Source organism: Euleptes europaea, chromosome 5, assembly GCF_029931775.1.
Source record: "Euleptes europaea isolate rEulEur1 chromosome 5, rEulEur1.hap1, whole genome shotgun sequence".
Lineage (NCBI taxonomy): Eukaryota > Metazoa > Chordata > Lepidosauria > Squamata > Sphaerodactylidae > Euleptes > Euleptes europaea.
In genome coordinates, this window is record NC_079316.1 from 21703849 (window position 1) to 21729744 (window position 25896).

At 44.3% G+C, this 25896-nt stretch overlaps 1 protein-coding gene across 1 annotated transcript in view; it reads left to right on the forward strand.

The window, feature by feature from the left end:
• Positions 1-2787: 2787 nt before the first annotated feature.
• Positions 2788-25896, forward strand: part of SERPINI2 (serpin family I member 2) — a 49409-nt gene continuing 26300 nt past the window's right edge. The window contains exons 1-4 of the mRNA XM_056850376.1: positions 2788-3043; positions 11556-11849; positions 20342-20569; positions 22670-22864. Coding sequence (XP_056706354.1) covers positions 2788-3043; positions 11556-11849; positions 20342-20569; positions 22670-22864 — 973 coding nt within the window. The remainder of the gene's footprint in view (positions 3044-11555; positions 11850-20341; positions 20570-22669; positions 22865-25896) is intronic.

Consider the following 25896-nt stretch of genomic DNA (forward strand, 5'->3'; position numbering starts at 1 on the left):
TTTGCATGCCCACTTTTTCTACCTTTTAAGGAGAATCAAACTGGCTTACAATCTCCTTCCCTTCCCCTCCCTACAACAGACACCTTGTGAGGTAGGTGGGGCAGAGAGAGTTCTGAGAGAACTGTGACTAGCCCAAGGTCACCCAGCTGACTTCATGTGTAGGAGTGGGGAAACCAACCCGGTTCATCACCAGATTAGAGTCCACCGCTCTTGGGGAAGTGGGGAATCAAGCCCGGTTCTTCAGATTAGAATCCACCACTCCTAACCACTACACCACGCTGGCTCTCCTTAGGGGAGGGTAGAGCATCTAATTTGCACATAGGAAGTCCAGGGTTCAATCCCTTGCATCTCCAGTTAAAGGGATAATGCACTGGATTATGTGAAAGATCTGAAGCCAGTCTGACATTTCAGACTGAGTAGACAATACTGACATTGATGGACCAACGATCTGATTCAGTATAAGGCAGCTTCAGGTATGTGTTCATGCATAAAGTTATCTATAAACATCTTCAGTCTTGATATCTTGGATATAATGTTGATCCTGCTGATAGTGTCTGGTGACAGTTACCAGCATGCAAGTTCTCACTGAAGCTAAAGCAAGGAAATGGGCAAAAGTGTTACTCCTGCTTCGCCCACACCTGCTGCAAGAGAGGAAGATGGAAGCAAAGGGCAAAGATTGAGAAAAGGAATGGAAGCTCCACATCTGGGGTTTTTTTAGCTCACTTTTTTTTAGTCTTGAAGATGGAGAGCAGACGGTGGAGGCTTTGAAGTTTGAGCTGGATTTACAATCTCTGTGTCCTATCCCTGTATATTGACTAATCATCCAGCACCCTCCCGCTACAGGTTGAGAATAAAACTGCCAGTAGTATAGTTAACAATGTTACAATGTAAATATCATACCCCAAGACTGCTTGATGTAAAAATGTCAAATTTTCGGGCTAGTCTAGTAATCAGGATTTGGACTACATATACCAAATTTCAGTTCTTTAATTTATCAGAAAGTACAAGTTGAGCATCCCTTATCCGGACTGCTTGGGAGCAGAAGTGGTCCATATTTTGGATCTTTCCATATATTGGAATATTTTGGAATTTGTGCATATACATAATGAGATATCTTGGGAATGGGACCCAAATTCATTTATATTTTATATACACTTTGCACAAATAGTCTGAATGTAATTTTAAACAACATTTTTTAATAGTTTTGTGTACATGGAACCATCAGAAAGCAAATCTTACCGGAATACCTGTATCAGCTGTTAAACAAGAGCAACAACGAACAAACTAACAATGGCAGGCTTTCGGTTTCCACCTACGATGCAGCGTATACCGTATTTTATTTTGTTAGGTGAGAGGAAACATTGAAAGCAGGCAGCATGGATCTGCCTGCATGCCTGTTCGAAGGGTCCGGTTTTCAGGTCAGTCCAGATATGGGATGTCTGGATACGGGATACTCTGCCTGTACCTGCTGCTTATGTTTTGGAACTTGGAATATAAACCCCATCAGCTCACATCAAAGGCAGATAAGAATTCTCCTTCCTTCCTACAACTACATACAAACATCATCTACAGCATCTAAAGGCCCTCCTGAGACCTTCTTGTCTCCCTTTTCTCACCCTTCTTCGAGTCCTTTGACTGTTGCCTACGTTTCTGGGAAACAGTCCGACATTAGACTCATAGGTTATATTCCAGAATTTAATTTGACTCCTGTCTTTAAGCAATCGTATAGCATTGTCTTTATAATTTATGCTCTTTTCTTCCTTGGTTTGTATATTAATAATATAATGCTATTTAATTATTCATCTTTTTTTTTTACAATTTACTGACTTTTTAGGGGGTGGAAATCAAACATATTTTAAACATTAAAAATTAAAAGGTGTCTTCGTCCATTGTACTGGCTTTTTTTTTTTAAAGGACACCTTCATTTTTTCTTGTGAATGGGATGCTGGAAGGAAGGAAGATGGGAAGAGAGGAGGCCAAATGAGGACATTTCCCCCCCACAAGGGCATGCAATAGTGTTCAACTAGCCAGCAGGTCGTCACCAATCTCTTAAAAAAAAAAAAAGGATACTGCCCACCTCAAAGGGACTTTGAATCTTACATGCATACGTGATACATAACCTCCACTTCAGTCCTTTAATATGCATTTTGTTCTATTACAATATTACATTACAATATGGAAATGGATGGTCATTGCTGAGTGCTAACCCAGGGTTCCTTCTTTGCTTGAAGCTTTAAACCCAGCTTCCTTCCTTTTTGGGGTTTTCGCTTTCATCCCTCAAATGATTAGGGTTGCCAACCTCCAGGTGGTGGCTGGGGATCTCCTGCTATTATAACTGACCTCCAGGCAACAGAGATCAGTTTCCTTAAAGAAAATGGCTGCTTTGGAAGGTGGACTCTATAGATTTTGGAAGGTGGACTCTATAGCATTGAAATCCCTCCCTCTCCAAACCCCACCCTCCTCAGACTCCACCCCCAAAATCTCCAGATATTTCCCAACCTGGAGCTTGCAACACTACAGATAAGGCATACTTATGTACTATTTTGGTCTACTCGAATATTCCATTTGGCCAACTTTGGCAGTGCTGTTTGGACTTTCTAATCTCTTCTGTAAATAGAGACAGGTCTTAAAAACAAGTGTGGGAGCTAAGCAGGACATATTCTATGGATTGAGGTTATCTGAAGGTGCCTCACTGAGAACAGAAGATGCTTCTGCTTGTGCACAGAGAGATTTGCTAAGTTCTCTGTTCAAAGTGCAGACTTCCACATTGCAGCTCTCATCGTTCCCATGAGTCCTCCATATTCAGAAGCAGCTCCTTTGGTAGTGAAGAAGACAGACAGTGATGAAAAGGACCTGTTCCACCACTGCAGCTGTGTTCATTGTTCTTTAGATCAACCCCATAGTCTTCATGCTGTGCCAAGTCTCTTACAGTGCAATGGGACACTGAAGCCCGTGGGTTTGGATGGATTTAACTTGGCTTGGGATGGCATTGCTGGTCATGTTGCAACAGGAAAGCCTGGATACCCTTCCCAAAAATGCAACAGTACAGAATCATGTTTCATGAGAATGCGAAGCTGCTGTATAGCCAGAGCTTTGGATCCCCATTAATTCAATTTTGTTTTGTTTTTCTAGAGAGAGATTTTGTGTCACGTTGATGGAACCAGAGGGCAAGGCCTGAATTCAAACAGATGACCATTAGAACCTCAGATCTGAACAATGGGGAAATCTACTTGTGTCTTATCAGAATAGCAGTTTCATTTCTTTTCTTCCATTTTATGTCATTATTAATACGATTAACTATATGTTTCTAACTGGGAATATTTGACCTGCTCCAGATTTGTATTAAGAACACTGACACTGTAGGGCTGATTGCCTGATAAATCCTACTTGTGATAAATACGTACTTGTGGAAAATCTTGACACACAAGGATCAGCAGCCATTTTAAAAGTTATCTTCCCTACCTGACATATTCAATAAAGATATTTATGTAGTTCCTCCAAAGATATAAACATATAGCCAATCTGAAAACATTAAAAAATTTCAGATAAGTGTAACTGTGCCATATGATCACTCATTGTGCTTCAACAGCTTTGAAAAGTTTGTCTAAGGTGTTCTAGATTTTATATAGACCAGTGGTTTTCACACTTCCTATGGTCAAGGAACTCAAGCCTATTAAGGAATCCCTATGAATGTGTCACCCTGACCTGGATGGTCCAGCCTAGCCCAATCTTGTCAGACCTCAGAATCTAAGCAGAGTCAGCCCTGATTAATACTTGGATGGGAGACCACCAAGAAAGTCTGTGGTTGCCACACACAGGCAGACAATGGCAAACTGCCTCTGTTCATCTCTCACCTTAAAAACCCTACAGGATCTCCATAACTTGGCTGCACCTTGACAGCACTTTCTGTCACCATGTGGGGTGGGGCTGTGGCTCAGTGGTAGAGCATCTGCTTGGCATGCAGAAGGTCCCAGGCTCAATCCCTGGCATCTCCAGCTAAAGGGACTAGGCAGGTAGGTGATATGAAAGACCTCTGCCTGAGACCCTGGAGAGTTGCTGCCGGTCTGAGTAGACAATACTGACTTTGACAGACCAAGGGTCTGATTCAGTATAAGGCAGATTCATGTGTTCATCATGAATCTGTCATGGGACTCCTTGGTGTTACAAAAGAAATCTGGGATGGATTCTAAAAGCCCAACATAAGCTGGCAATATCCGGGAAATATAAACGCATGGGAACCGAAGGCCCTGAGCCTATACTACGAAACCATTTGCTAGCGGTCACCAAGTAGCAACGATGACCTTTTAGTACCTAGTGTTCATTTGGGGAGTCATTCACAAAAAATAACTTTTTCAGTTAACGGCGCCCTAGTCAAGCAACGGCAAATCGGAATGGGTCCTGTGGTTTCTCATTTGAGGTACAAAGTCCTTCCCCGCTCAGCAGGAACTCTTAAATGTTATGCCACGGAGGCCTCTCAGAAGCCAAGGCCGCTCGGTTCATACATAACGCCGCCAGGGGCTGTGAGAAAAAAAGCAGCCGCTCACCACAAATTTGGTGGCCACCTGTTATGTGCCTGCCTCATTAATCAAGCTGCTTTCCCCGATAAATGCTGCTGAGTAAACACCCTTAGCCTTCTCCTTGTCCTTAGAGTTACAAGACAGCCTCAGCGAGGCGCATAACCGCACTCTAAATGGTGACACTGATGTTTTCCCCAGGTACGTCCTTTTTTTATATGCGTTAATAAAGTGCTGAGAAGCATGTGGGGGGAAAGCAAATGCATTTGTGACAGCGATTTATGCAAACAAGCTGACTTTCCAAGGAACATTTTGCCTCCGCGTCGCTTTTTCCTTCTGTGCATTTCTAATCTGCTCTTTGCACTACGTTTACCAGAGAAACGGATCTCGGTCCTGAGGAGTGCGCGTGAGTCTCCTGTCCTAAATAAGTGATGAAGATGTCCTAGCCAGCATTGTAAGATCCTGCATTTGTTTGCTCTGCCCGAGGCATCTAAATGGCCTCCCTTGTGTATAAAAGCCAGGAAGCCAAGGCAGGCAATTCTTCTGAAGGGGGAACTAATTTAGTTCCATCAGCCAAGACAAAGAGTTGAAGGCTAGCATGGCTTTTCCCTACCTCTTTCATTGCTGCCTATCTAATTTTTTTATCCCATTCTCCTTTCCAAGGAGCTCAGGGCAAATTTCAATAGTGTTTTTCCCCCCTTTGCTTTAGCTCCACAACAACCCCATGGAGTCAATAAAGTTCAGAGGTTGTGGTCTCCAGTATTCCCATTTGACCCTCTGACCACTGCACTGAATTAGTTCGCTGCAGAGCTCGTATAAGATAGTGATTAAGGACCAGACTTCATTACAATGCATTTGTGTCTAACAGGAGCCCAATAATTCCAATAACCCTTTATCTATTTCCAAGCTTCTTTCTGCTGTGTGCTGCAGTATTTTTAAGTCCCTTTCCCATTAGCTCAAGACATGGGCGTGCTAAGCCTCTGCCCTAGGGTTGCCAACCTCCAGGTACTAGCTGGAGATTTCCTGCTATTACAACTGATCTCCATCCGATGGAGATCAGTTCACTTGGAGAAAATGGCTGCTTTGGCAATTGGACTCTATGGCATTGAAGTCCCTCCCCTCTCCAAACCCCGCCCTCGTTAGGCTCTGCCCCCAAAACCTCCTGTTGTTGGTGAAGAGGAACCTGGCAACCCTACTCTGCTCTGTGATTAAGGTTGCCAACCTCCAGGTAGTAGCTGGAGATTTCCTGCTATTACAACTGATCTAGATCCAATAGAGATCAGTTCACCTGGAGAAAATGGCTGCTTTGGCAATTGGACTTTATGGCATTGAAGCCCTTCCCCTTCCCAAACCCCACCCTCCTCAGCCTCCACCCCAAAAGCCTCCTGCCGGTGGTAAAGAGGGACTTGGCAACCGTACCTGTGATCTGCAAAATGAGAGTACTTGCACAGTTCTGTGTTATGAAAAGCGCTTTGAATGCTCTACAGTTCTTTATCAGTGACAGCATTTATACAGTAATATTACTATATGATGAAGTTGCCTTATATTGAATCAGACCACAGGTCCATCAGGGTCAGTATTGTCTACTCAGATTGGCAGCAGCTCTGAAGGGTCTCAGGGCAGAGGTCTTTCGCATCACCTACTTGCCTGGTCCTTTTAACTGGTGATGCCAGTGGTTGAACCTGGGACCTTCTGCATGTAAAGCAGAAGCTGTTCCACTGAGCCACACTCCCTCCCTGTCCCACACACCAGTATTTTTCATGTAGTTTGGACTCTGAGAGAGCTTCTGTTTCTTTCATATTGTATCCCATGAGGAACAGCGCTGAGTAAGGGTGTAAAATTACCAGCCCTGGGTGATTCAGGGAGCAGGTACATAAGACACCGATGTCTTGCTTCAGGCAGCTGACTGTAGCCTTTTTGGGGATGAACCATTGTGAGAGCCAGTGTGTTTAGTGGCTAGAGTGGTGGATAGGGTTGCCAACCTCCAGGTACTAGCTGGCGATCTCCTGCTATTACAGCTGATCTCCAGCCATTAAGATCAGTTCACCTGGAGGAAATGGCCGCTTTGGCAATTGGACTCTATGGCATTGAAGTCCCTCCCCTCCCCAAACCCCATCCTTCTCAGGCTCCACCCCAAAAACCTCCCAGCGGTGGCGAAGAGGGACCTGGCAACCCTAATGGTGGACTAGTATCTGGGAGACCTGGGTTCGAATCCCCACTGCTGCAGAAGCTTGCTGGATGACCTTGGACCAGTCATACACTCTTAGCGAGACCTACCTCACAAAGTTGTGGTCAGGATAAAATGGAGGAGAGGAGACCAGAGTGAGCTCTTTTGGAAGCAAGGCATAAATAAGTAAATGAACCATTAGTAGAAAATGTCTTTTGTGGGCCGGTTCAGTTCCTGTTATTCCTGGCTTTTTAAAAATATGAATAAATTAATGCTGTTTGCATGATTTTATCTTCATTTGCAAGCTGCCTCAAGCAGGTCTCTGGATTTTCAAAATGAATCTCATCTGGTGACCTTTCTTAGCTTGCGACCCTGGGGAGCTAATGCCAGATTGGATCCACAAATAATTGGGTTTGTTTAACATAATTCCCCCCCCTCCTGGATTTATTTTTGGCCATACAAGAAAATGCAGTAAGTGAATGGTTATGTGTGTGCAAAATCCAGCAATGTCTAGATCATATGCCGGTCAGCGTAAAAAATAATGAGCTTGATGGACAAAGATCTAACTTGATAAAAGGCAGTGCCAGATGTTCAGGTGCACCTGCTGGTATTCTCCATTCTGTGCAGTTCTTATAGTCTGAGCCTATGCATATTTACTCAGAAGTAGGCTACACAGATTCAAGGGGACTTACTCCCAAATAAACCACCTCGGATCCTTATTAAAAGAAAGATGGGATATTTTTAAAAAATACAAATAAATAATTAGGTCAAATATATTTACTTGGAAGTAAGTCCTATTGAAACTGACAGAACTTACTTCTGAGTAAACAGGAGTCAGCCCTCGCTACAAAAACGTGAAGAATCCTCTCAGACCTTGTATCTGGCAATCTTATCTGTCTGAAGAGGAAGGAAAAAGTAGACGAAAGGAGGCTAATTGCTTTCACAAAGATCAGTGACCTGCAAACTGCAAAGGGCTGAATTAATTCCATTTAGTGTTAGTACGAGGGTCAATTTGGCATTTGATAAGAAAAAGCGACAGATGATCTTACCTTTTTGAGGCAATCCTTAAAGGTACAGGAGTACTCTAGCTTGACATTTTACACAATGTATGAATAATGATATTGCACACATCATATGGGTGAACTCTGATGGCTTTTCAGCCCCTGGAAAAGCACCTTTGGAAGGGGGACAGTGCAAATTGGGGGGATATGTATGTGAGATTACTTTCTCTACCCACCGTCATATGCGCTACACTGCCCCCCTGCCTGCATTCCCTGCCCCCACCATGGGTTCGCATCTTGGACTAGAATCTGGAAGATCCCAAGTCAAATCCCTGATCTGCCATGGAAGCTTGCTGGGTGACCATGGGGTAGTCACTTTGAGCCAAATGGATAAACAAATGGAAGGAGGAGAGAATGATGTTGTAAGGTGCTTTGGGGTTCCCATTGGAGAGAAAAACCAGGTATAAATATCTAAACATGTTTTAATTTGCCAGGGATATTTTGAGAACAAATTAATTCATTATATCTATAGACCACCTATCTTCCATGGAATACAAGATCATATCCATACAGTTCACAGGAGATCTCTCATCCATACCAACATGGAGTATGTAGTGGTGTAGTGCATTCAGTGTCAGAATAAGATTTGGGCAACCTCGGTTCAAATCCTCACTCTGCCACAGTAGCTTGCTGGATGAATTGGGCCAGTCGCATACACTTAACCTAAGCTACCTCACATGCTTGCAGTGAGAGTAAAATGGAGAAGATAAGAGTGTTGTAAGCTACGTTGGGTCCCCATTGGAGAGAAAAGTAGGGTATAAATGAAATAAACGAATGTCCTGACTGTATGCAAGTTGCTCATTAAAGTGCCTTGGACAATTTTCGCTACCTTGCATAAAAACATGCCCCTTTTCTATTCTGTACCTGTACTGACAGGAGCCCCATATTTCTTGTTCTCCACTTGGCCCACCCAGATGTATGGGGTTTGGCCTCAACATAGGTTATGCAGGAATAGGGATGCCAGCCTCCAGTTGGGACCTGGGGATCCCCCCAAATTACCACAGACTAAATAGACCAGTTTCCCTGGGAGAAAAGGGATGTCTTGGAGGGTGGACTCTAGGGCATTGTAACCCACTGAGGTCCCTGTCCTCCCCAGGCTCCATCCCCAAATCTCCAGGAGTTTCCCAACCTGGATCTGGCAATCCCACCCCCCCATCCCCCACTGGTGACTGGGGGGGTGGGGACATGGCAACCCTAAGTGGGAATGCTGCTTTCATTAGCCCTGGGAAATGGGCTTTCTGTTTCCAATGCAGTATGCTTTTCCATAGCTGCATCCATTAATTACCACAAAACCGTTAATTGCTAGTAGTGAAACCACACTGGTAATAATTAGTAGGGATTCTAGTGTGGTAATTTTTTATCACGGGGGGGGGGGGGACTGAGCGGAGAGTGTTTTTTAAATGACCAAAATAAAAATTGCCAATGGTATGCAATTGTGTAGGAGAGCCGTGCATGAGAAAGTGAAGACGCTTCAGTCAGTTATACACTGTCTAGTAGTCTGGATTGGTGTCCTGCCTTTTCGATGGGTTTTTAATTTATGGATGCAATAAAGACATGTGGCAAAAGAACATAAAGGAAATGAGGGTTTATGTTGCGGGAGGACCATGGGGCTTCCTGAAGGGAGACTGTGATTATTCCAAAGATGAATAAATGGAATCTTATCTACCAGAGTAAATCACACCAAAAAAACCCAATGGGGCTTCTCTCATAGCAAATGGTATTTAGGATTGCAATCGCAGATTATAATCTGAAACCCAGTACTTGGATCACAAACTTTGCACTGCATTGTTGGAGTGATAGAGCATATTCATCCAGTACTTATTGCTTCTTCTAGAGCCAGTTCTGTGTGGGAAATACCTGGAGATTTGGGGGGTGGAGTCTGGGGAGAATGAGGTTTGGGGGGAGAGACCTCAGACTCTACAATGCCATAGAGCCCACCCTCCAAAGCAGCCATTTTATCCAGGGGAACTTGTATCTATTGTCTGGAAATCAGTTGTAATAGTGGGACATTGGGTTACCAGGTCCCTCTTCACCACTGGCGGGAGGTTTTTGGGGTGGAGCCTGAGGAGGGAGGGGTTTGGGGAGGGACTTCAATGCCATAGAGTCCAATTGCCAAAGCGGCCATTTTCTCCAGGTGAACTGATCTCTATTGGCTGGAGATCAGTTGTAATAGCAGGAGATCTCCAGCTAGTACCTGGAGGTTGGCAACCCTACTAGTTGAAGAGGGGCTGAAGTTTGTGTTACGTATTCATCCCACTTTTGTCTGTGGTAAGCAAGTTTTTGTAGGGGAGGAGTTGTATCAAAGACTTGTTTGACCAGAAATAACAGTAGGACAGGAAATCTCCAGCTAGTAACTGGAGGTTGGCAACCCTATCTCTTTAGTAGTTTGACCCACAGAAAAATATAAGTGATTTTTTAAAAACCTTTGTGCCATGAAAAGGTTCACTTGCCCATTTCTACACATTTTAAACCTCTTTTAAAGGGACTGGACCCTTTTTTCCTGATCTCAGATCATCATTTTGCTACTGATCTAGGTTGCGGGGTGAGCCTTACAACAGTTGCCTTTAGTTGCTAGGCCACCACAGTGTGTTTCCTTTGCTATTGCCCCCAGCAAAAAGGCTGACTGAGGAATTAATTGGGGTATTAGAAAGGGTACCCTGAGGCAGCAGTTTAAAACTTGAGCCAGGGAGAGCGGGATAGTAAGTCGAAATAATAAATAAATATAAATAAATAGTAGTTGAGGTTCACTGGGAAAAGGGAAGGGAAAATAAATGAGAAAAAGTGGGCTTGGGGAGCAGTGGTGTGGTGATAATATCTAGGGATATAAAATTGGAATGATGAGAAGGGCGAGCTAGAATCTGTTATGCTCTTCTAAGCCATTTGACTTAGAGTGGTTTGACTCTGCTTTGAATTGCACTGTTAGAATCACATCTAGAGATGTAAAATATCCAAAAATGTAGAAGCCACAGCGAACAAAGGTCTCCCCCACCCTTTATTTAAACAGAAACTTTGGGGGAAATTGAAATTCATGCAACGCTTACTTTCCTATCAAATCTAAACTAGTTTTTCTGCTTAACGCCATAAAATTCATCATGTGTAACAACCTTATCATATAAAATTGTACTATTTGGCATATTTATGGAATTTAATATTATGCCTCCCATATTGCTGGGTTGAGTTTTTTCTTCCGGGGTCTTCACATCTCTGAGAGCCAGTGTAGTGTAGCAGTTAAGAATGGCAGACTCTAATCTGGAGAACCAGGTGCGATTCTCAACTCCTCCGCATGAAGCCTGTTGGGTGACCTTGGGCAACTCACAGTTCTCTCAGCCTACACAGAGGAACCACCTGTGAACGTCTCTTGCCTTGAAAACCACATGGGGTCGCCATAAGTCAGCTGTGACTTGATGGCAAAATCACACACACACACATACTTCCATCTCTAGTCACATCTCTGCTATGAAAATAACAATCTCTTTCGTAAATAGGGTTGCCAACCTCCAGGTTGTGGATAGATCGGCCGCTGTTACATCTGATCTCCAGGTGACACAGATCAGTTAACCTGGAGAAAATGGCTACTTTGGAAGGTGGACTCTATGGCATTATACCCCATTGAAGTCCCTTCCCTCCCCCAAACCTGCCTTCCTCAGTCTCCACCCCCAAATCTTCAGGTATTTCCCAACCCGGAGCTGGCAACCCTATTCATAAAGTTATTTTGAAGTCACATTAAGGAAAAGTGTTGCAGAGAAGTGATAATGCCAAACTTAAGGTAATTTGTTTCAGTGTTAGACAACTTCATTTCCAATCATTTGACAGCAAAAGGACTGACCAAGCACGCTGCTCCAATGGGAAAGATTTCCTTTCTGAAGCTTCTTGTGACGGTGATCAGGATTTGCCTGACAAGCAGCCACATCAGCATCCCAACGGCTGATGGTATTACTACACCCTTTGCTGTGGATCTCTACCAAGTTCTTCGTATAGTCCAGAAAAGTGAGAACATTCTGTATTCCCCGCTCGGGGCTGCATCCTGTCTGGGAATGGTACATCTGGGGACGAAGGGGAAAGCGCAAAATGAGATAAGCCGGCTTTTGAACCTGAAAAATGATTCCCGTAAGTATCTGTGGCCTATACTTTGTAAGCTTTGGCATATCCCCAATAACTGTTATTGTCCGTCCTGCCTGTTTTTTTTTTTTTAAATGTGTTTTAATTGAATTATTTTATGTGTTATTTTAAACAATCAAATGTTTTAAGGTTTTTGTGTTCGCCACCTTGGGGATCCCATTAAGGTGGAAAGGTGGCATAAAATGTTTCAAATAAAGATAAATAAATAACATAAATAATAACAATGATGTAGCCCAGTGGTCCCCAGCCATTGAATTTAGAGGCACTTTTGGAATTCTGAAAACAGGGAGTTCACAAAATGCTGCCATGGGAGAGCAGGTGGGGCCAATCAGAAAACATTGGTAGATACCACAAAATTTTACGAGAGTCCAACCCCAGCCTGCTCTCAGGATAGGGTTGCCAACCTGCAGGTACTAGCTGGTGATCTCCTGCTATTACAACTGATCTCCAGCCGATAGAGATCAGTTCACCTGGAGAAAATGGCCACTTTGGCAACTGGACTCTATGGCATTGAAGTCTCTCCCCTACCCCAAACCGCACCCTCCTCAGGCTCCGTCCCAGAAACCTCCCGCCGGTTGTGAAGGGGGACCTGGCAACCCTACTGATCTAGCCAGCTATCTGGGTGAAAAATTACAAAACGAACATCGTACAGACTGTGAACAACCATAGCTTTACAGTATGGCTTAGAACAGGGGTGTCGCACTTAATTGTTACGAGGGCCAGATATGACATAAATGCCCCTTGGCCAGGCCCAGCCATGCCTTGCCAGCCCAGATTGAGAGTTGGGGGGAAGTGGCTGGCTTAGGTGGCTCGCAGACCAGAGAAGAGCTCTCAAGGACTGGATCCTTGTTTGACACCCCTGGTTTAGAACTTTCTGAAACACTATCCTGCTGAACTCTGATCCCTTTGGGATCTACTTATTCCATCTCCCATGTGTTTTGTGAAAGTCCACGCAGCTACTGCTAAATGTAGATTTTTAAAGAAAGCGGTTTTTGAATTTTTTTCTCACTGGGAATGGCTAGCAGAGCAAGGAAGACAAAGATATTATCTCCTGCCTGTTGGCAACATGATATTTTGATTTTTGTATGTTGTGCACAAGTGTGTGTGCGCGTGTATAAAGGCTGCCTTCTACACAGCTAAATGAGAAGGTAATTGAAGTCTGCTTTTCAACTGTAGTTGACATAATTATGCATTGTTCCAATGCAATCTGGGCAAAATGCAACCTACAGCTCCAACTGAATGTACAAGGAACATATCCGACAGAACGCCATGTGTTTTTTTTTGTGGTTATATAATACACAGAGAGACAAACAGAGAGAGGTTGTTTTTTTTGTTTTTGTAAATCTCCTGTCTTCAAACGAGAGAGAGAAAGATGGGAGTTTTTTCACAGCGCATTTTTCAGACCTTTCACAAATGATGTAAATCCATCCGTTGGAGCAGATGATTGCCTACCATTACGGTTCAATTTTCCCTTTAGAGGGAAGATGTTCTCTTTCCTAATGTATTTTCCAAATTCCATCAAATGCCTTGCTGTCAGTCACGTGCAAGATGAAAAGTTCTTTGGAACATCTGTCGGGTACATGCAATTGCAGCATCCAGCGAATGTTCACAGTCCCTTTCCTTAATGGATTCCCTAGCCCTGTGCTGTAAAAATGTAGCACCTGATGATACAGGAAAGAAATAAGATGAGCTTGGGGCACATGGGAAAAAGAGGTCAATCTAGAAGACATCAGTTCGTTACCCTGGAGGCAACTATTTTTAATAGGGTTGTATTTTGAATGGCACACGGGGTTGAGTGACCAGCGTCAATGATGCCACCTGTTGACTGGTTTCCGGCACAAGTCAGCTACAACCAAAGGGCTCTTTGGCTCCCTCCTTCTGGAACCAGCCAATGATTCAGCAGAGCCCTTCACTTCTTATATAGCTCAGCTGTTGACTCCCATTTGCCTTGATTCATGTATAAAGAAGCAGGCAGCTGCCAATGGAATATTTCTGGGTCTGTAGATAAAAGCTTCTCATTTAATCTAATGCATTTTCCATTCTCCACTTCTGACACAATGTACTCTTCCTTGGTCCACAGGCATGGCTTAAAACAATGTTGACATGAACAGCAACTAATCCATTTTGCGCAGCAGTCTCTAAGCCTTTTTCTAAATCAAAGGTCATGTTATCTTAGGACAAATTCACACATTACCAATTTCTTAATACCGTAACTTAATACTATAATCACTGGCAAAGACAATCATGCTAGAGAAAGTTGAAGGCAGCAGGAAAAGAGGAAGAACCAACAAGAGACTCAATAAAGGAAGCCACAGCCCTCAATTTGCAAGACCTGAGCAAGGCTGTTAAAGATAGGACATTTTGGAGGACACTGATCTATAGGGTCGCCATGAGTCGGAAGCAACTTGATGGCACTTAACACAAACATAGAAGTGAAGGTTTCTAAATTGTCAGTTCTGTCACTACAGTCAAAGCTTCTGTTCATGCTATTAACAGGGGCTCCTAACCTATGAATGAGTTTCATGTGCCATAGATAATCTCTGCTACGGAGCTTCCTCCTTCTTCTAAAATTTCCATTAGTGCAGGATCAGTGGTTTCCAGTGGGCCCCCAAGCAAACAGAAGCCGTAGTGGAAAAGGAAGCATTCTGAGCAGCAGAGATAGTTCACACAGAACTCTTTCAAATGATCCAAGCCAGTATGTCTGTGTGTTTTAAAGAGTTTTTGTCTGTAGGCGCTTCCATGCTAGACCTTTTCTCCATCACTGAAATAAATAATTCAGGAAGTTACTACAGACATTTACCTCCATACTTTGTAGCCTGATGCTCTCTCTGATGTTGTTCTGCTTACATCTTCCTTGTGTGCAATGATCACGATGAACCAAAACCTTCGTCAGGTTATTCATCTGCACTGAGCCAGTGTGGTGTAGGGTTAAGAACAGTGGTTTGGAGTGGTGAACTCTGATCTGGAGAAGAAGAGTTGGTTTTTATATGCCAACTTTCTCTGCCACTTAAGAATCAAACTGGCTTACAATCACCTTCCATTCCCCTCCCCACAACAGACACCCTGTGAGGTAGGTGGAGCTGAGAGAGCTCAAGAGAGCTGTGACTAGCCCAAGGTCACCCAGCTGGCTTCATGTGGAGGAGTGGGGAAACCAACCTGGAGTCCACCATTCCAAACCACCACTCTTAACCACTACACCACGCAGGGTTTGATTCCTCGTTCCTCCACATGAGAGGCAGAGGCTAATCTGGTGAAATGGATTTGTTTCCCTACTCCTAAACATGAAGCCAGCTGGGTGACCTTGGGCCAGTCACACTCTCTCAGCCACACCTACCTCACAGGGTGTCTATTGTGGGGAGGGGAAGGGAAGGTGCTTGTAAGCCGGTTTGAGTCTCCCTTAAGTGGTAGAGAAAGTCGGCATATAAAAAACCAACTCTTCTTCTTAAACACGCCCAGTTGCAAGGAAAAGATTTCATTTATTTACTTGTTTGTTTGCATTTATAGCCCCCCTCGTTCCCGACAAGCCGGGCTCAGAGTGGGTCACAACAATTATAACCACAAAACATACATTAAAACATATATTAAAGCTACATTCTCCATACAATCCAATAAAACAAGATGGCATACATTACCGTAATCGTGAATAGCAGCCACTAGAGAACCTGGTCAGGCAGTGTAAAAACTCCCCATAACCAAAATGTGGGGAGGGGGGAGATGAGGAGGCCAGCAACAATGTCAGAGAAAAACATGCACTGCCCTCATTTATAAGATGCCCACCGCTTGCCCTGTTATGTGCTGCTTTCTCACAGCAGCTACCCTCTCTCCTCATATCTGGTGCTCTCAACTCCCATTTAACACTGTTAAAAACAGGCAAAAAAAACCCAAACATTTTTACATTTTGTATTGAGATGTCTTCCTCTGGTAGCACTGTGCCTTTTATTATGACAGTGTAACTCACTGGCTGTTAATAGCTGTTGAGCTGTTCAGATCAATTCATGCTTCTGCATTCTCAGCCCTGCGCTTTTCTCTCTCCTTTCACATCCATTAAACAAACAAAATAAATCTTGGTTTTTAAAACTTTAACTACTAAAAGGGATGTGTCTCATGGCTTGCTATAACTCTATGCCTTGGAATACTGTGAGAGGGTTCCAGTACTTGAAAAGTAGGTCACATTAACGGCCTGACCTTGATCCTAATGGATACCTGAAATCTTCAGCGGTGATTGAGAAGATGGTGTTTCCCAACAGTGCAAGTGCAAAAGCAACTGCAAGCTGCCGCACAGAATTAAACAAAAACTTACCTAACAAGGTACAACTAAGCCATACAACTATAGTACAACTATAGTACAAGTAGGGCTGCCAACCTCCAGGTGGTGGCTAGAGATCTCCCACTATTACAACTGATTAGTTCACCTGGAGAAAATGGCTGCTTTGGAAGGTGGACTCTATGGCATTATGCCCTATTGAAGTCCCTCCCATCTAGGGTTGCCAACTGCCAGGTAGTAGCAGGAGATCTCCTGCTAATTCAACTGATCTCCAGCCAATAGAGATCAGATCACCTGGAGAAAAATGGCCGCTTTGGCAATTGAACTCTATGGCATTGAAGTCCCTCCCCTCCCCAAACCCCGCCCTCCTCAGGCTCCGCCCCAAAAATCTCCCACCAGTTGCAAAGAGGGACCTGGTAACCCTACTCCCATCCCCAAGCCCCGCCCTCCAGAATCCACCCCTAAAATCTCCAGGTATTTGCCCACCTGGAGTTGGCAATGGCAACCCTAAGTACAAGTGACTACCATGTAGCCACAAAGCGGCTTGCTACAGTGTTTGAGTTGGACATCAAAGTCCAATGCTGAGACTTTCTGGTGAAGTAACTCAAGTGAGATGTTTGATCAAGGTAAGTTTGGCTTCCAATGAGGTGTCTGTGTTAAAGTTCTCACTATCCCATGTCTCCATCATTACCTCCTGGTATAGTTGGGTTGCCAACCTCCAGGCAGTTAAATATAACTGCCAGTGGCGAAGAGGGACCTGGCAGACCTAGGAAGGCCTCATGTAGGGTTGCCAGCCTCCAGGTAATAGCTGGAGATCTGCTATTACAACTGATCTCCAGCCGATAGAGCACCTGGAGAAAATGGCCGCTTTGACCATTGGATTCTATGGCATTGAAGAGGAAGAAGAAGAAGAAGAGTTGGTTTTTATATGCCAACTTTCTCTACCACTTAAGGGAGACTCAACCTGGCTTACAATCACCTTCCCTTCCCCTCCCCTCCCCACAAGAGACACCCAGCTGGCTTCGTGTGGAGGAGTGGGAAAACAAATTCAGTTCACCAGATTAGCGTCTGCCGCTCATGTGGAGGAGTGGGGAATCAAACCCGGTTCTCCAGATCAGACTCCACCGCTCCAAACCACGGCTCTTAACCACTACACCACGTTGGCTCCAGTGAAGTCCCTCCCCTCCCCAAACCCTCCCCTCCTTAGGCTCCACCCCCAGAACTTCCTGCCGGTGGCAAAGAGGGACCTGGATACCCTAATGGGGACCAGCAGCTGGCTCAGGGATGCCAGTCTTGGAGGTAAACATGTGCCTTGTTTGGCCCTCAAGGACTCCTCTAAATGAATGTTATTTCAAGCCTCACACAGGGGGTGCGAAAAACACATTATGCAGGACAGCCTGATGGACTTTTACCTTAAATTTAAAGATGCTTTTACTATGTGTGAAAGAACTTTATCCTGCAATAAAAAGGAGCAAACTTTCAAGATTAATAAGAATATAGAAGTAAAATGCGGATACACTTACAATAATTAAATGGCACCAGAGATTATGGTCAATAGTTTTTACATCCCAAGTTTGAAGCATTTTATTAAGAGCACATAAAAGACAGCAAAGTAATGTGATGTTTGAAAATTGGATTCTTTTTCATTATGTATTGGGAGGATAAGTATGATGATGTTTCCTTGTACGCTAAGCTTTCAATGTAGTATTGGTAATGAAACTTTTCAATACAAAAAGAAAGGTGCATATACACTTGGCATCATTGAAGTCTATGCCATCCTACTACTCAAGGTCCTCCTGTATCTCTGGCATAATCAGGGCTACGAATGGAGCAGGGGCAACAATGGAAGAGTTGAATCATGCCACTAGAGGCATTTGTAGGGTTGCCAACCTCCAGGTAGCTGGAGATCTCCTGCCGATATTGGACTCTATGGCATTGAAGTCCCTCCCCTCCCAAACTCCACTCTCCTCAGGCTCCACCTCAAAAACCTCCTGCTGGTAGCAAAGAAGGACCTGACAATCCTAAGATCTCCTGATATTACAACTGATCTCCAGGCAATAGAGATCAGTTCACCTGGAGAAAATGGCCACTTTTGAAGGTGGACTTTATGGCATTATACACCATTGAAGTCCCTCCCCTTCCCAAACCTCACCCTGCTCAGGCTCCACCCCCAAAATCTCCAGATATTTCCCAACCCAGAACTGGCAGCCCTAGGCATTTGCCAAATCTGGCCTTGGGTATGGCTTGGCCAATAATGCTTATTAACTGACAATCAAGACCATCTAATAATATTACCCCAACCTACCTAAGTGCACAAAACAGTAGCAAGAGGTTTTGACTGCAAAACAGTAGCAAGAGGTATCAAACAGTAGCAAGAGGTTTTGACTGCCTAAGGGACACAGCTGCTAGAGTAGCACGTAGTATCTGGTAATAGGTAAATAGAGATGGGAGGATCTGTCTCTTCTTAATCAGTAGACTTGGCAATTCATAACTGAAATTCATAGCTAGTCAATTCAGTGTTACTTAAAGCAGCACACACATTCCCTGAAAGGAACATTGGTTCTTAAGGGACAGGCCATGGCTCATTAGTAGAGCATCTGCTTTATATACAGAAGGTCCCCAGTTTCAACGTGTGGCATCTCCAGTTGAAAGGTCATGTGAAAGATCCCCACCTGAGACCCTGGAGAGATGCTGCCAGTCAGAGTCATGACCTTGATAGACCAAAGATCTGACTCAGTCAAAGTTAGTTTCCTGCAATCATGTGTATTACTAGGCACCTGCATGGATGGCAATGGCTGCTTCTGCACCAGTATGTGCAACAGTGTGCTACCATGACAGGACGAGTTTTGACATTAAACCTTGGGGGGGGGGGAGTGGAGACTAGTAGCATTGGTGCTATCATGCTGGGAATGGATTGCATATTTTTCAAGGCTGTTTGCCTCGAATTCTACAATGCAGGACTGATCTCTTTATTAATTCGGTGAACAAATGGCTTAGCACCCAAAGTCTCAGAAGGCAATTCATGAAGCTGCCGTGTACTGAATCAGATCGTCAGCCCATCAAGGACAGTATTGTCTACTCTGACTGACAGTGGCTCTCTGGACTTTTAGTCAGAGGTCTTTCATATCTTCTACTACGCTGGTCCATTCAACTGGAGATGCCAGGGATTGAACCTGAGACCTTCTGCATGCAAAGCAGATGCTTTAGCAATGAGCCACAGCCTCCCCAATTCATTAAAAGCAGCAGTAGATACAATACTTTCATATAATCTACTACCCTAGTCCTTTCAACTGGAGATGCCAGGGATTGAACCTGAGACCTTCTGCATGCAAAGCAGATGCTCTAGCAATGAGCCACAGCCTCCCCAATTCATTAAAGGCAGCAATGATACAATACTATTGCACGCCCATCTCTCCCACCTTTTTCTTCCTCCATGTAATTTAAATCCTCCCAACTGGTAAGGAAAACATGACTGGCAAATGGAAGATGTCCTTTTTTCTCTTCCAAAGCTAAAGATAGCATGGGGAGTGGCTAGGGTTTCCAGGTCCCTCTTCGCCACTGGTGGGAGATTTTTTTGGGCGAAGCCTAAGGAAAGCAGGGTTTGGGGAGGGGAAGGACTTCAATGCCATAGAGTCTAATTGCCAATGCGGCCAATTTCTCCAGGAGAACTGATCTCTATTGGCTGGAGATCAGTCGCAATAGCAGGAGATCTCCAGCTAGTACCTGGAGGTTGGCAACCCTAGGAGTGGCAGGCCTCAGGTTGGTTTCAGCTGGTAAATCCCTCCCCCATCCTACTCAGGGCTCTGCATGGCTGCGATTGCCCTTTTAAAGCCATAGAAAGGAACCAAGCAGAGGTCACCAAACATCCCAATACGTTAGGCCCTCAGAATCTTAGAAAAAGGCTTAAAGTTTTGGGACATTACCATTTTTATTGTGTGTGTCACGTTAAATACACAAGTTCTGTTCCCCGGAGAAGTCATTCGGTCACTCCTTTCCTTTCTCTGTGCTTTCTTCAAGCATAACAGTTATATCACACATGCATCAGAAATAACTACCTGTCCTCTGCAAAGAAGCCTGGCTTCCAAGCGCACCTACGACTTCAGGGGGAGCTTAGGAGGGGGACAAAAACATTGTCTATGTTGGATAACTACCTTTTACCCAGCTGCTTTGTGTTCTTCGAATGAAGACATTCACTCTTAACATTTATTTTCTGCAGGTGAAGCCTTCGCTCCACTCCAGACACTCTTCTCTGTCACCTCGAAAAGAAAAGAATTTACATTTAATCTTGCCAATGCCCTTTACCTTCAAGAAGGATTCATGGTGAAAGAACAGTATCTCCATAGCAACAAGGAATTCTTTCAGACGGCTGTAAAGCTGGTGAATTTCGAAGATACTAAAGCTTCCGCAGAGGCCATAAGTACTTGGGTAGAAAACAAAACAGATGGTAAAAACTCTCTCTCTTTCTGCAGCTTTCGCTCATTGTTTGCTTTGCGGCGCTGGCTGGTTAAGTCTTGTTGCTTTCATCAAAGCCCAGGGGTGGTAGCTAGGAGAGGATTTGTATGAAAAATGTTGGGTAAGCATGTGCACACCCAGTCTTATTTCAGTTTTGGTGTTATATCCCCTCTAAAGAGCCAGTGTGGTGCAGTGGTTAAGAGTGGTGGACTCTAATCTGGAGAGCCTGGTTTAATTCCCCACTCCTCCACATGAGCAGTGGACTCTAATCTGGTGAAGCGAGTTGGTTTCCCCACTCCTCCACATGAAGCCTGCTGGATGATCTTGAGCCGCTCACAGTTCTCTCTGAACTCTCTCAACCCCATTTACCTCACAAGGTGTCTTTTGTGGGGGGAGGAAAGAAAGGAGACTGTAAGATGGTTTGAGTCTCCTTAAAGGTAGAGAAAGTTGGCATATAAAAACCAACTCTTCTTTTTCTTCATCTCCATCTGAAATCTGGAGAGCTGCTGCCAGTCAGAATACTGTAGATAATACTGACCCCAATTGGCCAGTGGATTGACTTAAGGTACCTTCATGTGTTCTAGGAAAAAGCCCTGCACATCCTTTTCCTGTCTGCCCTGTCACCATGCGTGCCATGACATCAGGTTCTGAGTCTCCCCACTCCTGCAAGCAGCTGTCAGTCGTGAACACATGAAGCTGCCTTATACTGCTGAATCAGACCACTGGTCCATCAAGGTCAGTCTTGTGGACTCACGCTGGCAGCAGCTCTTCAGGGTCTCAAGCAGAAGTCTTTCACATCACCTACTCCCTGATCCTTTCAACTAGAGATGTCAGGGATTGAACCTGGGACTTTCTTCATGCCAAGCAGATATTCTACCATTGAGCCATAGGGGATTTGACTCCAGTCTCTTAACTCCCCTCCATATAAGGGTGGAGGATGGGAAACTTGAACACGCACACATTTGAACACATGAAGCTATCTATTACTGAATTAGACCATTGGTCCATCAAGGTCAGTATTGTCTACTCAGGCCGGCAGCTGCTCTCCAGGGTCTCAGGCAGAGGTCTTTCATATCATCTACTGCATGATCTTTTTAACTGGACTTGCCAGGGTTTCAACCATGGGTCTTCTGTATGCCAAGCAGTTACTCCACCATTGAGCCACAGCCCCTCCCTTTAACTCTCAATGCTATGATGTCCCATCATGTATTTTTACATGATGATATTTTGCCAGTTGTGGGTGGGGGGAGGGGATGAGTGGAGATACTATGTTACAGGGTCACCCTGGTGGGGAGCAAAGGACAGAGCTAGATGCCATTGGTGTGCAGCTGGGCCCTTTATTGAGAGAAGAGCATGACCTTGGGACTGTCTCCACCTAACATCCATCATGGGGTTTTTGTGAGGCTAAAATTGGGGCACCCTGACATGTATGGCCCAGGTTAGCCCGATCTCATCAGATCTGGAAGCTAAGCAGGGTCGGACCTGGTTAGTAGATGGATGGGAGATGACTGAGGAAGTCTAGGGTTGCTCTGAACTTCCCCGTTCATCTCTTGCCTTGAAAACTCTACAGGGTTGCCATAAGTTCACTGCAACTTGACGGCAACACCGCCAAAACTGGGGTACTTGTACACTGCCCTGAGTATCTTGGAGGAAGGCCAGGATATAATTGTGGAAAACTGAATGGTAAAAAAATGATGGTGGCATGATGAAAACTGGTAGCCAATTCATGTTTACAGCAAATCATGGGATTTATTTTGATTGGGAGTTTCGGTTGGGTCTGGATGGTGTGAGGGAACATTTATCACAGGTCTCTTGGCTGCCCTTGTTTTGAGGGAGAGACAGGGTGAAGACTTGGGGCTACTGCTTTTGGTGGCCACTGACCATGTTCTATAACATCTAGCTTCAGCTTGTGAGAGGATTTAGCTCCAGTCTCCCAAGCCCAAGTCCAGCCCTCAGCATCACACACATGATGGTTTTTCTTAGCACCCAGTAGGCAGATTTTTAAAATCTGATATTGTAGCCTCTTCTTACCAAATGTATCTTAACTAATCAAGGAGGCAGCTAAACATGCTAATGGTCTTTTTCCATATAGGCCAAATAAAGAATCTCATTTCAAGTGAAGACCTTGGTCCCCTCACTCGACTTCTTCTGGTGAATGCCATTTACTTCAAGGGGAATTGGAAACAAGCATTCAAAGCAGAGAGCACCAGCTTGATGGATTTCACTAAGCGTGATGGCTCAGTAATCAATATACCAATGATGCATCTTCAACTTAGAACAAGGCTTGGTAATTCATATATATTTCTCTCCTCGCGGGTCGGATTGTTCTGGTCCCTTCTATTGGTGCCAGTGTATTCCTCTGATACTAGGAGTCAACCATTGTTGCAATAAGCTCTTCCACCAGTGAAGGAGGCCCTTGCATTGGTGTTACTGGTTCCTCTGATGCAAGGAGACTTAGTTGATACAAAAGGTTCTTCCACCAGTGAAGGGGGCTCTTGCATTGGTGTCGGTTATTCATCTGCGAAGAGACTTCAGTTGATGCAAGAGGCTCTTCCAGCACAGGAGGTTCTTGCACTGGTATCAGTGTATTCCTCTGATGCTAGGAGTCTTTCACTGATGCAAGACACTCTTCCACCAGTGAAGGAGGATCTTGCATTGGTGTTAGTTGTTCCTCTGATGCAAGGAGACTTCAGTTGATGCAAGAGGCTGTTTCACTAGGGAGGAGGTTCTTGCATTGGTGTCAGTGTATTCCTCTGATGCTAGGAGGGAAGGCATCACACTATAGCCCAATCTTGTCAGATCTCGGAAGCTAAGCAGGGTCACTACTTGAATGGGAAACCGGTAAGGAAGACTCTGCAGAGGAAGGCAATGGCAAAACACCTCTGCTTTGCATGCATGGGCTGTGGCTCAGTAGTAGACCCTCTGCTTTGCATGCAGAAGATCCCAGGTCCAATCCTTGGCATCTCCAGTTAAAGGGACTAGGCAAGTAGGTGATGTGAAAGACTTCTGCCTGAGACCCTGGAGAGCCACTGCTGGTCTGTGTAGACAATACTGACTTTGATGGACCAATGGTCTGATTCAGTATAAGGCAGCTTCATGTGTTCACTTATTTTGAAAGCCCCTTGGTGGGGTCATCATAAGTCGGCTGTGATGTAACTTTACATGCACACAGGAGTCTGCCAATGATGCAAGACTCTGGATGAAGACATTGGTATGCAAGTAAAGTGTGCCGTTGAGTTTCAACTGACTCATGGTGACCACCTCATGGGGTTTTCAAAACTAAAGATGAGCAGAGATAGTTTGCCGTTGCTTTCCTCTGAATAGCATCCTCGGTCTTCCTTGGTGGTCTCTCATCCAAGTACCAGCACTGTTTAGCTTCCAGTCTCTGACAATATCAGGCTAGTCTGGGCTATTAGGACTGCTCTTGGGGCATTAGTATCAGACTCCAACTGAGGAATTGTAGGTAGCCCGGCTGTAAAACGTTTCTCTTTTGAAAACTTGATATGAAACCTTCACAGAGCCTCAGTCCTGGCTCACATGTGTGCAGGAGAAGATGACAGATAAAATGATGTTGAAGAAGTAGAATGGACTGGTCCACTTCAGACAGCAGATGACTGGCCCAAGGTCACCTTCATGGTGGAACATGGATCTTAAACCAAGTCTCTTCAGTCAAAGTGCAGCATTCTAGCCAATAAACTACATTACCTCTCTTACTATATCTTCCAAGGCAGATATTGAGGAATGAAACTAGCTCAGAGCAGGATGAAATGCTCAACATAAAACCCAGCCCAAAATTGCCTTAAAATTGCCTATTGGGTGGATTTACCTCAGGGATTCATCCATTTTTTGGTTGAATCCTGTCTTGGCTTGTACTTTTCCTGTGTGTTTGTCTGCCTATCGGCCAGTACTGACATTGTCCCAGCCTGCTGATGGATATTTCCTGTGACAAGTGACCCCTTTCCTCCTGTAAGATTGTATAACTTCCTTTCTTCATTTTATTTTCCACTAATTTTAATCCTTTAGCAGCATGGCTCTTCCCATTATGAGCCCCATCATCAGAACATACATAGGACACATTATTTTTCAAATGTACTTTATTTTGGAATTTTTCATAAAAACACAGATCGCTTTAAAAACCTAAACGGTAAAATACATCAATGATGCTTTTGTCAAAACAGTAAAGTAATACCAGTGACATTCCAATTAAATCACCTGTTCCCATACATGTCAAATAATTCCCAAGCCTCGAGATCTCAGCTTGTCATCGCTCTCTTTTCCCTGAATCTAACCAGAAGTGTGAAATAATAAAGCACAAAGTATACTGAACTTCTAAAAAACAAATCTCAATCAGGAGCCCATTTGTGGATTTCTGTTTACTAAACAGAGAGCCAGCGTGGTATAGTGGTTAAGAACGGTGGACTCTAATCTAGAGAACTGGGTTTGATTCCCCACTCCTCCACATGAACACAAACAAGATAATGCTGCTGCAGTAATCTTATTTGTGGACTTCCTAGAGGCCCCTGGTTGGCCACTGTGTGAACAGACTGCTGGACTTGATGGACCTTGGTTTGATCCTTCAGGGCTTTTCTTATGTTCTTATGAGCGGCGGACTCTAATCTGGTGAACCGGGTTGGTTTCCCCTCTCCTATGCATGAAACCATCTTGGTGACCTTGGGATAGTCACAGTTCTCTCTGAACTCTCTCAGTCCCACCTACCTCACAAAGTGTCTGTTGTGAGGAGAGGAAGGGAAGGAAAGGGGGTTACCGCATTATGTATTCCCAGCGATGTATTAAGAATTTGAAAATGTTATAAAAAACATCGCTTTAAAAGGGTTTTTGGATACCATGGCTAAAAAATGGTTGGAAGACGTCTTCACAGCTAAAGGGGCCAAACAAAGTGCGAACAGTATTTTTTATAATGTTTTCAAACTCTTAATACATTGCTGGGAATACACAGAAAGTGTGAACAGTATTTTTTATAATATTTTCAAACTCTTAATACATCCCTGGGAATATATAATGCGGTAACCCCCAGAGCGTAAGCCGGTTTTGATTCTCTTTAAAAAGGTAGAGAAAGGCGACATATAAAACCCAACTCCTCCTCCTCCTCCTCCTCCTCCTCCTCCTCCTCCTCTTCTTCTTCTTCTTCGCCACTCAGTTCTAGTTTGTGAGACAAGCTGGCTCTCTGTGGTGAGCTTGCATTGAGGTTAGGGTTGCCAACCACCAGGTACTGTGGATGACAATGTTAGAATAAATGGCACAAGGTCCGAGAAAAATCCATAGAAGGAGGGACCTTGTGCCATTTTTCTCGGACCTTGT